The 13384-nt window shown below is 37.1% G+C and overlaps 1 protein-coding gene across 4 annotated transcripts in view; it reads right to left on the bottom strand.

Moving 5' to 3' along the window:
• Positions 1-2143: 2143 nt before the first annotated feature.
• The window catches only part of Unr (cold shock domain-containing Unr), a 75508-nt gene continuing 64267 nt past the window's right edge, over positions 2144-13384 (bottom strand). For all 4 annotated transcript variants that reach the window (XM_071678316.1, XM_071678314.1, XM_071678315.1 and 1 more), the window contains exon 17: positions 2144-7108. In XM_071678316.1, coding sequence (XP_071534417.1) covers positions 6931-7108 — 178 coding nt within the window. In that variant the 3' untranslated portion in view covers positions 2144-6930. The remainder of the gene's footprint in view (positions 7109-13384) is intronic.

Here is a 13384-nt window from a genome sequence, read left to right on the forward strand (position 1 = left end):
AATTTCGATCCACATGGTCTTTATTAATGATTGTTCTCATGAAGGAGTCGTATGTTAGAGATGCAAAACACAATAATATCAATATACAGAAGAATACAGGATATTGTAGCATAGTTTAGTGTTTATTTGTTTAGTACATAATTCCAAACTACTACCAAGACATTTCTCCTCTGGCTTTCTTCATAAAACATCGTATGGGGAGGTGACCCATGATCCATGAGTGTAGAGAACTCTTTATGATACTGCACTTTCCCTTAAGAGTTAATAGTTTGATTCTGTCCAACTGTAATATAGTGGTTGAGCATAACTAAATGTATAATAACTTGTCCACTAACTATGTCAAACCATAAGTACAAAACATGGGTCATTAGCTACTGGAGGTATTCTCAGATTACGGGATTATTCAGTGGCAGCCAAGGGCCACGTGAGCATTGCTATGCATTATTAAACATGTAGGATTTAGTATATCTAAACACTAACCAATATTTTGAACTTTCCTTTGGAAATAGAATATTGATATATAAAAATTCAAAAGTATTACACACAAATTCAAATTTTTGATACTTCAATGTCTGCACGAACATAAGTGGCATCAGAAAATAGTTCCACTGCTGATAAAGAAAAAATTCCTATATAACTAAACCCCCTCATTCTAAGAAATACAGCACAAAGTGTTACTCCTATAAAAAAAAAAGTAACTAATTAATAAGAAGTACCAAGTTGAAAAAAGTGGTTAATCATCCAAATTCGTTGCAGCACAGACCTATGATTTTGGCACACCATGGATACTTGGCTTATCATGTTTGTTACTACATCATATCTTTGTCTCTGCTACTAATGATGGATTATTGATACAAAGAAATTTCCTTCTGAATCATCACTATAATTAGTACCCCCAAGCCTATTGCTAATTACTCACTAATAGGTGCAAGACATAAGGAGCATGCATTCTAAGGCCATACATTGCTTTCCCCATTACGTGTTACATGGTAAAATGTGACACTATAAGATTCTTTCCTGAAGCTAATTGTAGTTATTTTGGACATAAAGCATCTCTACATACTGCTTAAAGTGTGCCTTCCAATTTAAATGGAGGCAGGAAAAAAACTGATACATGTACGGCTAGGCCCTTACAGGATAAGACCGTATTTTATGGGTATCTGACAAAAGGTTACTTTCCCAGGGTTAGCTATAGTTGCTTGTGACATAAGGTATCTCCTACATACTTAATTTAAATGAGGGCAGAAAGAGGCAACCCATACAAGTACAGGTATTTCCCATACTGGAATCTCTCTCAGAATGTCTCTATAAAATTCCCATCAGTCCTTGGGGTACAAGGAGCATTTTACAAGAAAATAATAGACTTTAGAGAGATTTCACATCCTGCAATTCAAACACAAGCCAATAAGACCACTAATACACAGTAACTATAGTTGTATTCATATATCTTAAATTCCCCACCAAACTGAAAAAGTTGCTACACGCTGCATTACATCTATCCTAAACTGTTTTATGATCTAACGAGTAACAATGTTTCGATTATGTTTAACGAAAATCTGCTAAAAACTTCCTCCATTATGACAAAGATATATATACACAAAGCAAAATTGGTGTCACCCACCAATAGCAATCCAATGGCTCTTCATCAATCATCCCACAAAACTCTCCCTCCTACCAATCCCCTTCATCTCAAAGTATCAGATACAATTCATCCTTAAAAAAGAATGTTTCATACCCAAACATTAACCAAATCACAGCTTTCCACAAAAAACTACATACATCCTACTTAATATTGTCATACCTAAAACCCATGCTTTGTAAAGATATGTGTCCTTGTTAACTTTTGAAATCAATATATGCAGAGTGCTCAGGTCTAAAGTTCCACAGTGCCAAAAAAATACTCTGGTCCAAATATGGTTTTAACATCCTGTTCTTATACTGAAATATCCAGCGGCTTAATGCTTACCATTTTTCTCAGTACTCTAAAGAAGTTCCTCTAAAACTTGAAAAAATGCATTATGAAACTTCAAAGTAGATGACTACTCACTACATAGGGGTTCAAAGGACATTATCATTTCAAAGTATATTCCTGAATCACTTTTTACAAATCACAAAATACTAACTAGACAAGTTAAACAAAACATAAATTTGCATATTTTTATTACTTTTTTGAGTTGATACAAAACTTTTGTCATCATTCTCCATTCCTGTTACCATAAGCATTGAGGCCACTTTGAGTGATGTAGAAATGAAATCATGTATACAGAAGCACACATACAATGCAGTTTTTTGCATTTTGTCATTTTTGAGTTTTTTTTTAACATGTAGCTTTCGAAAAATATCATGGTCAACATGATAGGGAAAGCTTTTCAAGTAGCTTTTTTTGTTACTCAGCAGCTTATGTTTAATGCCACAAATGTCAGGAGATTAAAATGGACACTTATATTATGATGAACAATTCAACATCCTCACACCTGTATGGCAGAAAAATTCTAGTTACCTTAAGATTTACACTTTAGTTACACAAGATTAATCTTTGTTCCTTTTGGACTTGTGAAGCACACAGAAGGTCTGCACTGACCTACAAAATACTTGACTTAGTTTTGTAAAATTAAGAAGAAAATAAAAAAACAATGTTGGTCACCTATTTCTCTTTCACAAGGAATTGCATATGTGACCAAAACCCTTACGCTATACTTAACGTTCAGAAAAATGGTCATTGAAAATACTTAAAACTTGCATGTCAGTCTCACAAAGCAATCCATTTTATTTTTCATTCATACTGGTGCCTACTTTGACTATACAAAAGCTTTGGTGTATGTTTTTTAATAATATTATCATAAAATGCCACATGAAAAACAAAATCTTAGGTGAGGCAAGATTTGTGTACAAAGGATGACCATTATGTAAAATATTAAAAGAAGCTACGGGGAACTGGAGCTTTGCGTGTCATGTCGTGACTTATGAAGGATATACAAAATATAACTAATAAAAGGCAAGATTTAGCCAAAAGAAACTGAAGTCACTCGCTAAGTATGAAGCTATCATAATAGAGAAGTACAAATTGACATGATCCAGATTTTGAGGAGGAGTTAACACAAGACCACAATCTTTACAGACTTTTTTTTTTATGAAACTGTGATCCAAAGCTTCCCATATATATTAGCATTAGAGGGTGCATCCTTGTACACGTAATTAATTTACCTGATATGCACGTAGTAAGGCTACTCAGCATATGTGAAATTTCCACTCTTAAGGAAAGTATCGAGCTAATTTCAAGAATTCAGCTGCTCACAACCCGTTTTGCAAATATTCATACCTGCATAGCATCTAACAGCAGAAATGAATACTTGCACCCACTATTCAGGGGGCACACACAGTCGAAAACCCCACTGACAAATATTCATAATTGCAAGGTGTAAATGTATGGGCAAAAATGAATATTTTCATACTCTGGGGTGAGAGGGTGTTTGCATTCTAACTTTACAGCATAATCTCTTAAATGGTTTACATTATTAGGAGTATATTCATGGCACAATTAAGAAGACACAGTGAGTTTTATTGGACATGACACCCTTTTGAGTACCATACATGTCAGTCTTGACTATTATCTCAAATTCAATAACTTACTAATGACAAGAAAAACTGCAATATAAAAATGTTTGAAGTTCACTTCAAATTTTGATTAGTATTACCTATACTGGCTGTTTGGGAAAAAAAAATTATTGTACATATCTTTCAGTAAACTTCCTTCATAGAAAAATTTAGTCAGAAAAAAAAGTCATACTGGTCAGTACAAGAAAATAACCCAAATATCCTTCAGATGGGCCAGAATACCTCAGGCCCATTACATACCTACCAGAGATTTCATGTAGTATACCATATTACTGACGAAGTAACTAATTTGCAATATATAATATACATAAAAATCTAATCCACCAGCCTAGTGCTGTATTTATAGTAGGTATGTAGAGGCCAAGGATGGAAAAAAGTAGCAAAGATAACCAGCCATATCCACTGCGGTTTTCACAGAAGTTAATCTTGTACATTAACTTCTTCAAACTAGAGAGTTTTCCAGCATTTGTAAACCTTTTCTGGTGCAGGATCTATTATTTATTCATTCCCATAATATATTACCACCTAAAGCTGCATAAAACACCTATGTACTCTTTTCCTTCACAGACTTTTTTAAGTTTTCTGCAGTACCTAACTGCCTGAGTATGACAACTGAAAAATGTGCCACCATAGACCAAGTGGGGGGATGACAATGCAACTATTAAGAATAAATCTTAAAAGGCTCTATTAATGCAATCATCATCTTTTATGTCAGCATTCCGTTGTCATCGCATTCTCAGAGCCACCTAGAAGAAAGACTACTGCCCACCTTTCCACACATGCTGGAAAACAAGGTCATTGGGAGCAGGAAGGTTAGCCTGCTTTAAACTTAAAGGCTCCTGCTGCTAACAACGTACTTGCATCATTATCAAAATGGGCCACAGGCATCCACACACTGACCAGTCTAAAAAGTAGTTAAATCGTATATAGTATATGCTTGGGAGTAGGTCATACAAACCATAGAGAACTAGTATGAAGAGTCATTGGGCATATACTTATGCAGTGTCACAGACAAGGTTAAACATGGTTAACACAACAGTACCTTCAAGTGCATTATGTATAAATACGTCTATTTTGCGTATTTATCCCTCTTAGTTGCGTGGGATCACAGACTTGAACACAGCCTTATAGTTGAGGTATAATTATGGAAACTCATTTGCAGTTCATCATCATTTTCCTACATGAAAGAGCATCAATTCTGAGTCTCTAATAAAATCTTATTAAAGAATTCTATTTTAGAGACAATTCTTCAACAGTACAGGCATGGAAAAGTTATGATTTGGTATCTGTTCATTCAAGACCTGGAATATTCCCTCCAAAATTTCTGAAGATGGCTGCCATGGTTATGTACTGATACATGCTATCCTATCCAACAATAAGAAAAACAATGATCTTTGCAATAATCAAATTTAAACCATCTGTACAAGCTAAACACAAAAGAAATGATTTTATCTTTATTCACAATAAAATTCATCTCTTTTCCACTTATAGCTTGATTCTGCAACATGATTTAATCAAATCTGAAGCCTTTCTGAAGTAAAAGAGCTCAAAACTGCTGCCCTAGTCATCTTTCAAAAGAAAATCTTAGTTTTCCTTGGATATGCCGGTACTGCTTGACATCATCTATGTCCACAAGTTGCACAAAGTCTTACACATCAGTGAAAAATGACAATGCAAGTGATAAGACGTAATATATGTTTATCCACCCCTATAAACGGTTTTGTTTGTCAACTTGCAAGTATTTGTGCTGTGTTGAATAAAACACATCTTAACAATGCTTCCTACCTTTGCAAATACAATCTTTCCATGAAAAACAAGTTTATGCTAGCTAAGGGAATTAACATAACTAATGATCAGCCCTGACCAAATAACATTCAAAACCCTATCAACCTTGGTCTCAAATCCAGAGGTCTTAGGGTAAGAGAGAGGGAGGAGAACATTAACCTCAACACCAATTCATTTTCAGTCAGATTAGAATGTAATACATTACTACAGCTAAAGTGTCAAATAAGTTTTATGTGACAGAGGGGGATAAAACCCACTCGCACTCAAAATGGTGCTGAAATTTTTTTTTACAATACCATCAACATCAAAGTCACACAGACAATTGAGGACAACTATGGGTAACAAAACTGACAACTTGTGGGTCCACCAGATGTATACATACAAGATTCTGTTTAAGAGCAATAACATGCCATGCCAGTTTAATAAATTCAACCTATTACAAAACACCAAACAAAAGCTGGCCAACATATCCATGGACAACAAGATTTGCCACCACTTGCATACTTCTGATGACTGCTATATCCTTTCTACACTACAATTAATCAATAACACACTGAAATCTTAAGCAAGGTGGTTAAGTAGTGCTTACATTCAACCAATGGAATTCAGATTAAGAAATTTTTGTAAGCCATATACACATTCAGATATCATTTTGAGGTTGTTCTGCACTCATAAAATGTTATCTACTTCTACAATGAAAATGGGATTTGTTAAGCTCAAAGTTGTGATAGTTTGGGTCAAGTTACACAACAGGAGTTCTGATAACAATCACTCTCACAGATGCCATTCACTCACCTAAACAACAATCATTACAGATACAATTTGCAAAGTATGATGACCTATTCTATCATGAAGCATCACTAACTACATAAAGATGCTCAGCAAGCAACAAAAGCAAGGGGAAAATGATCACCCTAAGTGGCCTCTATTAGGAAAACTTGTTGCGAACACATTCGTTACACTCACTCCAACAGTTTCAGCAATACTGGGTTACAATGTGGCATTGCACTACCTCTTGGCCCCATCATCGACAACACCACTGACAACTTTCAAGAAAGTCACTGTTGTTACTCCTCACTGAGTATTTCAGATCGAAAAATTTTCCACTCAATCACTCCTTTTTCTAGAACTAAAAGCCTGGTCTGTTAACCATAACTTTTTTTTTTTCTTTGCCATAATGAGTTGAGCAATATTCTTTAAATCCAATCACACACACACATATACATACATATATATATATATATATATATATATATATATATATATAATTTTTCAAATTCCTTATTGCATCAATGACTGTACTGGGCTATGGAAACCTTGAATGGAATGCATTAAAAACACCAAGACAAAAGGTACTCTTACAGCTGTCTTTAAATCTTAAACATGACAAAATGAGATTTGATACACTGAAAGAGAATGTCTAATTTGTAAGAAATATTAAATTCCATTGCGATTATTCTTTTCATATATTCAAGTAATCAGTTTTTCATAGGGTGTAGTGGGGAGGGATGGGGGCCATAAAAAAACCTGCTAAGGTTCTTCTGTGGGTTCAGACTCGGACATTGTGCGCTGTAATTTGAAACCCTTGGTACCATCGGGTCCTCTTGGCTGACGCAAAACTGTCATGCGTGGCTTACTAGTGTCACAGTTCAAGTTCTTGAGTCTGCTGATGAGGCGGTCAGGACGCTGTGTTGGGGCAGTTTTTGACCTGCGTATAAATATGTTTCTACTTAGCTCAATGTATAGCAGCATAACTAGTCTAACAATATTTTCATATTCCTAAAAATTCTCACAAAAGTAATAAATGGACAATACAAAATTAAAATGTACACCACATATAAAATACATATCATATTTGTTCATCACACTTGGTTGCTGTTTCCCGCACCAGTGAGGTAATGCCAGAAAACAGACGAAAAATGGGCCATCCACTGATATACACTTATTTTTCATACTATCAGCATCTCCCACATCAGCGAGGTCAAAGCACCATGTATGAAAACTATCACTCCAGTAACACAACTATATATATATATATATATATATATATACATATATATATATATATATATATATATATATATATATATATATATATATATATATATATATATATATATATATATTCTTTCTTTCTTTCTTTCATACTATTCGCCATTTCCCGCATTAGCGAGGTAGCGTTAAGAACAGAGGACTGGCCCCCTTCTCTGTTCCCTCTCTTGGGGAAAAAAAAAACAAGAGGGGAGGATTTCCAGCCACCCGCTCCCTCCCCTTTTAGTCGCCTTCTACGACACGCAGGGAATACGTGGAAAGTATTCTTTCTCCCCTATATAGTTGTGTTACTGGAGTGATATTTTTCATACGTGGTGCTTTGACAAGAAAATAGTGAAATTGGAAAAAATGTAGCTTAGACATTGAAGCTTATTGATACAGTGGTTAAATTGATGAGAACTGCTATTGACATTTGTGTAAATAAATTATACATTTCCCTTTTCCATAGCCAGAGGTTGAACCATTATGTGACATTCATTTTTTCATTTCATTTCAAGCTAGAAGTTCCAGTTTTCTAAATTGTTTCTTACATTTTTCATATGTATATGTGTGTGTGTGTGTGTGTGTGTATATGTGCGTATGTATGTGTATGTATGTATATATATATATATATATATATATATATATATATATATATATATATATATATATATATATATATATTATCCCTGGGGATAGGGGTGAAAGAATACTTCCCACGCATTTCTCTCGTGTCATAGAAGGCGACTAGAGGGGACAGGAGCGGGGGGCCAGAAATCCTCCCCTCCTTGTATTTTTTTAACTTTCTAAAATGGGAAACAGAAGAAGGAGTCATGCGGGGAGTGCTCATCCTCCTCAAAGGCTCAGACTGGGGTGTCTAAATGTGTGTGGATGTAACCAAGATGTGAAAAAAGGAGAGATAGGTAGTATGTTTGAGGAAAGGAACCTGGATGTTTTGGCTCTGAGTGAAACGAAGCTCAAGGGTAAAGGGGAAGAGTGGTTTGGGAATGTCTTGGGAGTAAAGTCAGGGGTTAATGAGAGGACAAGAGTAAGGGAAGGAGTAGCAGTACTCCTGAAACAGGAGTTGTGGGAGTATGTGATAGAATGTAAGAAAGTAAATTCTCGATTAACATGGGTGATTATTGGTGCATATGTACCTGGGCATGAGAAGAAAGATCATGAGAGGCAAGTGTTTTGGGAGCAGGTGAATGAGTGTGTTAGTGGTTTTGATGCACGAGACCGGGTTATACTGATGGGTGATTTGAATGCAAAGGTGAGTAATGTGGCAGTTGAGGGAATAATTGGTATACATGGGGTGTTCAGTGTTGTAAATGGAAATGGTGAAGAGCTTGTAGATTTATGTGCTGAAAAAGGACTGGTGATTGGGAATACCTGGTTTAAAAAGCGAGATATACATAAGTATACGTATGTAAGTAGGAGAGATGGCCAGAGAGCGTTATTAGATTCCGTGTTAATTGACAGGCGCGCGAAAGAGAGATGGATGTTAATGTGCTGAGAGGTGCAACTGGAGGGATGTCTGATCATTATCTTGTGGAGGCTAAGGTGAAGATTTGTATGGGTTTTCAGAAAAGAAGAGTGAATGTTGGGGTGAAGAGGGTGGTGAGAGTAAGAGAGCTTGGGAAGGAGACTTGTGTGAGGAAGTACCAGGAGAGACTGAGTACAGAATGGAAAAAGGTGAGAACAATGGAAGTAAGGGGAGTGAGGGAGGAATGGGATGTATTTAGGGAATCAGTGATGGATTGCGCAAAAGATGCTTGTGGCATGAGAAGAGTGGGAGGTGGGTTGATTAGAAAGGGTAGTGAGTGGTGGGATGAAGAAGTAAGAGTATTAGTGAAAGAGAAGAGAGAGGCATTTGGACGATTTTTGCAGGGAAAAAATGCAATTGAGTGGGAGATGTATAAAAGAAAGAGACAGGAGGTCAAGAGAAAGGTGCAAGAGGTGAAAAAGAGGGCAAATGAGAGTTGGGGTGAGAGAGTATCATTAAATTTTAGGGAGAATAAAAAGATGTTCTGGAAGGAGGTAAATAAAGTGCGTAAGACAAGGGAGCAAATGGGAACTTCAGTGAAGGGCACAAATGGGGAGGTGATAACAAGTAGTGGTGATGTGAGAAGGAGATGGAGTGAGTATTTTGAAGGTTTGTTGAATGTGTTTGATGATAGAGTGGCAGATATAGGGTGTTTTGGTCGAGGTGGTGTGCAAAGTGAGAGGGTTGGGGAAAATGATTTGGTAAACAGAGAAGAGGTAGTGAAAGCTTTGCGGAAGATGAGAGCCGGCAAGGCAGCAGGTTTGGATGGTATTGCAGTGGAATTTATTAAAAAAGGGGGTGAGTGTATTGTTGACTGGTTGGTAAGGTTATTTAATGTATGTATGACTCATGGTGAGGTGCCTGAGGATTGGCGGAATGCGTGCATAGTGCCATTGTACAAAGGCAAAGGGGATAAGAGTGTGTGCTCAAATTACAGAGGTATAAGTTTGTTGAGTATTCCTGGTAAATTATATGGGAGGGTATTGATTGAGAGGGTGAAGGCATGTACAGAGCATCAGATTGGGGAAGAGCAGTGTGGTTTCAGAAGTGGTAGAGGATGTGTGGATCAGGTGTTTGCTTTGAAGAATGTATGTGAGAAATACTTAGAAAAGCAAATGGATTTGTATGTAGCATTTATGGATCTGGAGAAGGCATATGATAAGAGTTGATAGAGATGCTCTGTGGAAGGTATTAAGAATATATGGTGTGGGAGGAAAGTTGTTAGAAGCAGTGGAAAGTTTTTATCGAGGATGTAAGGCATGTGTACGTGTAGGAAGAGAGGAAAGTGATTGGTTCTCAGTGAATGTGGGTTTGCGGCAGGGGTGTGTGATGTCTCCATGGTTGTTTAATTTGTTTATGGATGGGGTTGTTAGGGAGGTAAATGCAAGAGTTTTGGAAAGAGGGGCAAGTATGAAGTCTGTTGGGGATGAGAGAGCTTGGGAAGTGAGTCAGTTGTTGTTCGCTGATGATACAGCGCTGGTGGCTGATTCATGTGAGAAACTGCAGAAGCTGGTGACTGAGTTTGGTAAAGTGTGTGGAAGAAGAAAGTTAAGAGTAAATGTGAATAAGAGCAAGGTTATTAGGTACAGTAGGGTTGAGGGTCAAGTCAATTGGGAGGTGAGTTTGAATGGAGAAAAACTGGAGGAAGTGAAGTGTTTTAGATATCTGGGAGTGGATCTGGCAGCGGATGGAACCATGGAAGCGGAAGTGGATCATAGGGTGGGGGAGGGGCCGAAAATTCTGGGAGCCTTGAAGAATGTGTGGAAGTCGAGAACATTATCTCGGAAAGCAAAAATGGGTATGTTTGAGGGAATAGTGGTTCCAACAATGTTGTATGGTTGCGAGGCGTGGGCTATGGATGGAGTTGTGCGCAGGAGGATGGATGTGCTGGAAATGAGATGTTTGAGGACAATGTGTGGTGTGAGGTGGTTTGATCGAGTGAGTAACGTAAGGGTAAGAGAGATGTGTGGAAATAAAAAGAGCGTGGTGGAGAGAGCAGAAGAGGGTGTTTTGAAGTGGTTTGGGCACATGAAGAGAATGAGTGAGGAAAGATTGACCAAGAGGATATATGTGTCGGAGGTGGAGGGAACGAGGAGAAGAGGGAGACCAAATTGGAGGTGGAAAGATGGAGTGAAAAAGATTTTGTGTGATTGGGGCCTCAACATGCAGGAGGGTGAAAGGAGGGCAAGGAATAGAGTGAATTGGAGCGATGTGGTATACCGGGGTTGACGTGCTGTCAGTGGATTGAATCAAGGCATGTGAAGCATCTGGGGTAAACCATGGAAAGCTGTGTAGGTATGTATATTTGCGTGTGTGGACGTATGTATATACATGTGTATGGGGGGGGGGTTGGGCCATTTCTTTCGTCTGTTTCCTTGCGCTACCTCGCAAACGCGGGAGACAGCGACAAAGTATAATAAAAAAAAAATAATATATATATATATATATATATATATTTCTTTTCTTTCAAACTATTCACCATTTCCTGCATTAGCGTATGTGAGTAGATGGGTCATTCTTCGTCTGTTTCCTGGCACTACCTCACTGACATGCAAAACAGCGATCAAATATAATAATGATAAAAAAAGATATTCCGTGTTATCCCTATGGATAAGGGAGAAAGAATACTGCCCATATATTCCCTGCGTGTCTGCAGAAGGCGACTAAAAGAGGTGTAAGCCGGGGTTATCCTCCCCTTATACTTTTCCAAAAGATGGAACAGAGAAAGGGGCAAAATGAGAATTTTTTCCTCTAAGGCTAAGCCACCTGATCTTGACACTACCTTGATAATGTGGGAAATTGCAAAGATGGGAGGGAATCCTTGTGTAGTGTTAAGGACAAATTTTTTTTTTTAAAATATGTATGAATTATCACTCAATACTCAATATTTCTTTTCATACTATTCGCCATCTCCCGCACCAGCGAACTCAGTATGTAAGCATCAAATTCACTTGTTTCTGGCAAAGAAGAAAAATATAAGTTATACATAAATAGCTAACTGATGTAGAATACACTTAGTAAAAATTCAAAGCATGTTAAAAAGTCCACTAAAGATTTCTTTCTTTTTGTGTGTTTAACTTGAAACATTTTCTTATCACTGAAAACAAAATTTTCTTTCTACTTCACCCACATCTGGACTACTGGCATCTTGTCCACATAAATAAAAGCTCTCCATGTCAAACAAAACACCAGACAACGCTTAACCCACACAGCTCCATCTTCGTAATTCTAGGTTTTCCTGCAGTGAACACTGTGCTAACCCTGCCATTTTGCAAAATGGAAGGAGCAATAGATATAAGTAGCGGGTATGTACATTTAGGGAAAAGCATTAGTTTGAAACAGTAAGTGGAAGTAATAAGTAGGAACATTAGGCACAACTATTAGGTGGAGTATTCAGTAGGAATGTTAGGTAGAAAACTCTGCAAACACTGCCCTACATTTGCCCTCTGCCTGAAGCCTGTTAAGGGTGAGGCACTAAAGGCTAAGAAGCAGCACTGGAGTTTATTAGCTATGGAAACTCTATTGCTGTGGCCACACCCTTGAGGGAGTTCTAGGTGGGAACAGGCATCAAAGATAGACAGAAAACACAGTTTCTGGATTATGCTCTTGCTGCTGGCACCCTGATGAAATTAAAGAATGTTGACACTGAAAATAAAATGCAAAATCACCAAATGGTGCCAGCATAGGTAAGTTTAAACCTTGCCTTAAAAATGCATATTGTACTCTAAAATGTGAACAAATCTAGCATACACACAGTGAAGGAGAATGCAGAGAAAATTTAAAATGCTGAGGTTTAGACATGCTCATTAAGTGGTAATAATAATGAGCAAAATATCTTTTGATTCAGGATATGAAGAGAAGTATCATTTCTCTATTTAGATCAAAATACAAAACAAAGCCTTTAAACTTGAGTTTTAACTGTGAAGAGGCCTAATAATGTAAATAATCTCTTTAACATTGGTGGGCACACTTTTCCTTCCAAAGCAAGTGAAAAAATGGAGATTGGGAGGAGTTGGATATTCATTAATATTCTTAACACAGTGTACTATTAAGTTTCCTTTGTATGAATTGACTGCACACATATCCATCCAAAAATGCAACTGAGCAAAAAGAGGAGGAAGGGTGCTGTGTGTGTGTGTGTGTGTGTGTGTGTGTGTGCGTGCATTGTGTTATCCTCTTGAACATTCTCTACTGTCACAAAACATCTTAAATTAATGTATGCCATCTGCATTAACCATGTTCACTGTCATTCAATTGTATTCATCCACCACTCTTACATTATAAAAGTACTTCTTTGTATCTTTTTAAGAAGTTTCTTGCTTACTTTCATGTCCTATTGTTAATCTATCCCTACATCTCCTACATAACTGCTCAATGTCCACATCAACGATGTGTTTGGGTGTAATT

This window comes from Panulirus ornatus, chromosome 27 (genome assembly GCF_036320965.1).
Source record: "Panulirus ornatus isolate Po-2019 chromosome 27, ASM3632096v1, whole genome shotgun sequence".
Classification (NCBI taxonomy): domain Eukaryota; kingdom Metazoa; phylum Arthropoda; class Malacostraca; order Decapoda; family Palinuridae; genus Panulirus; species Panulirus ornatus.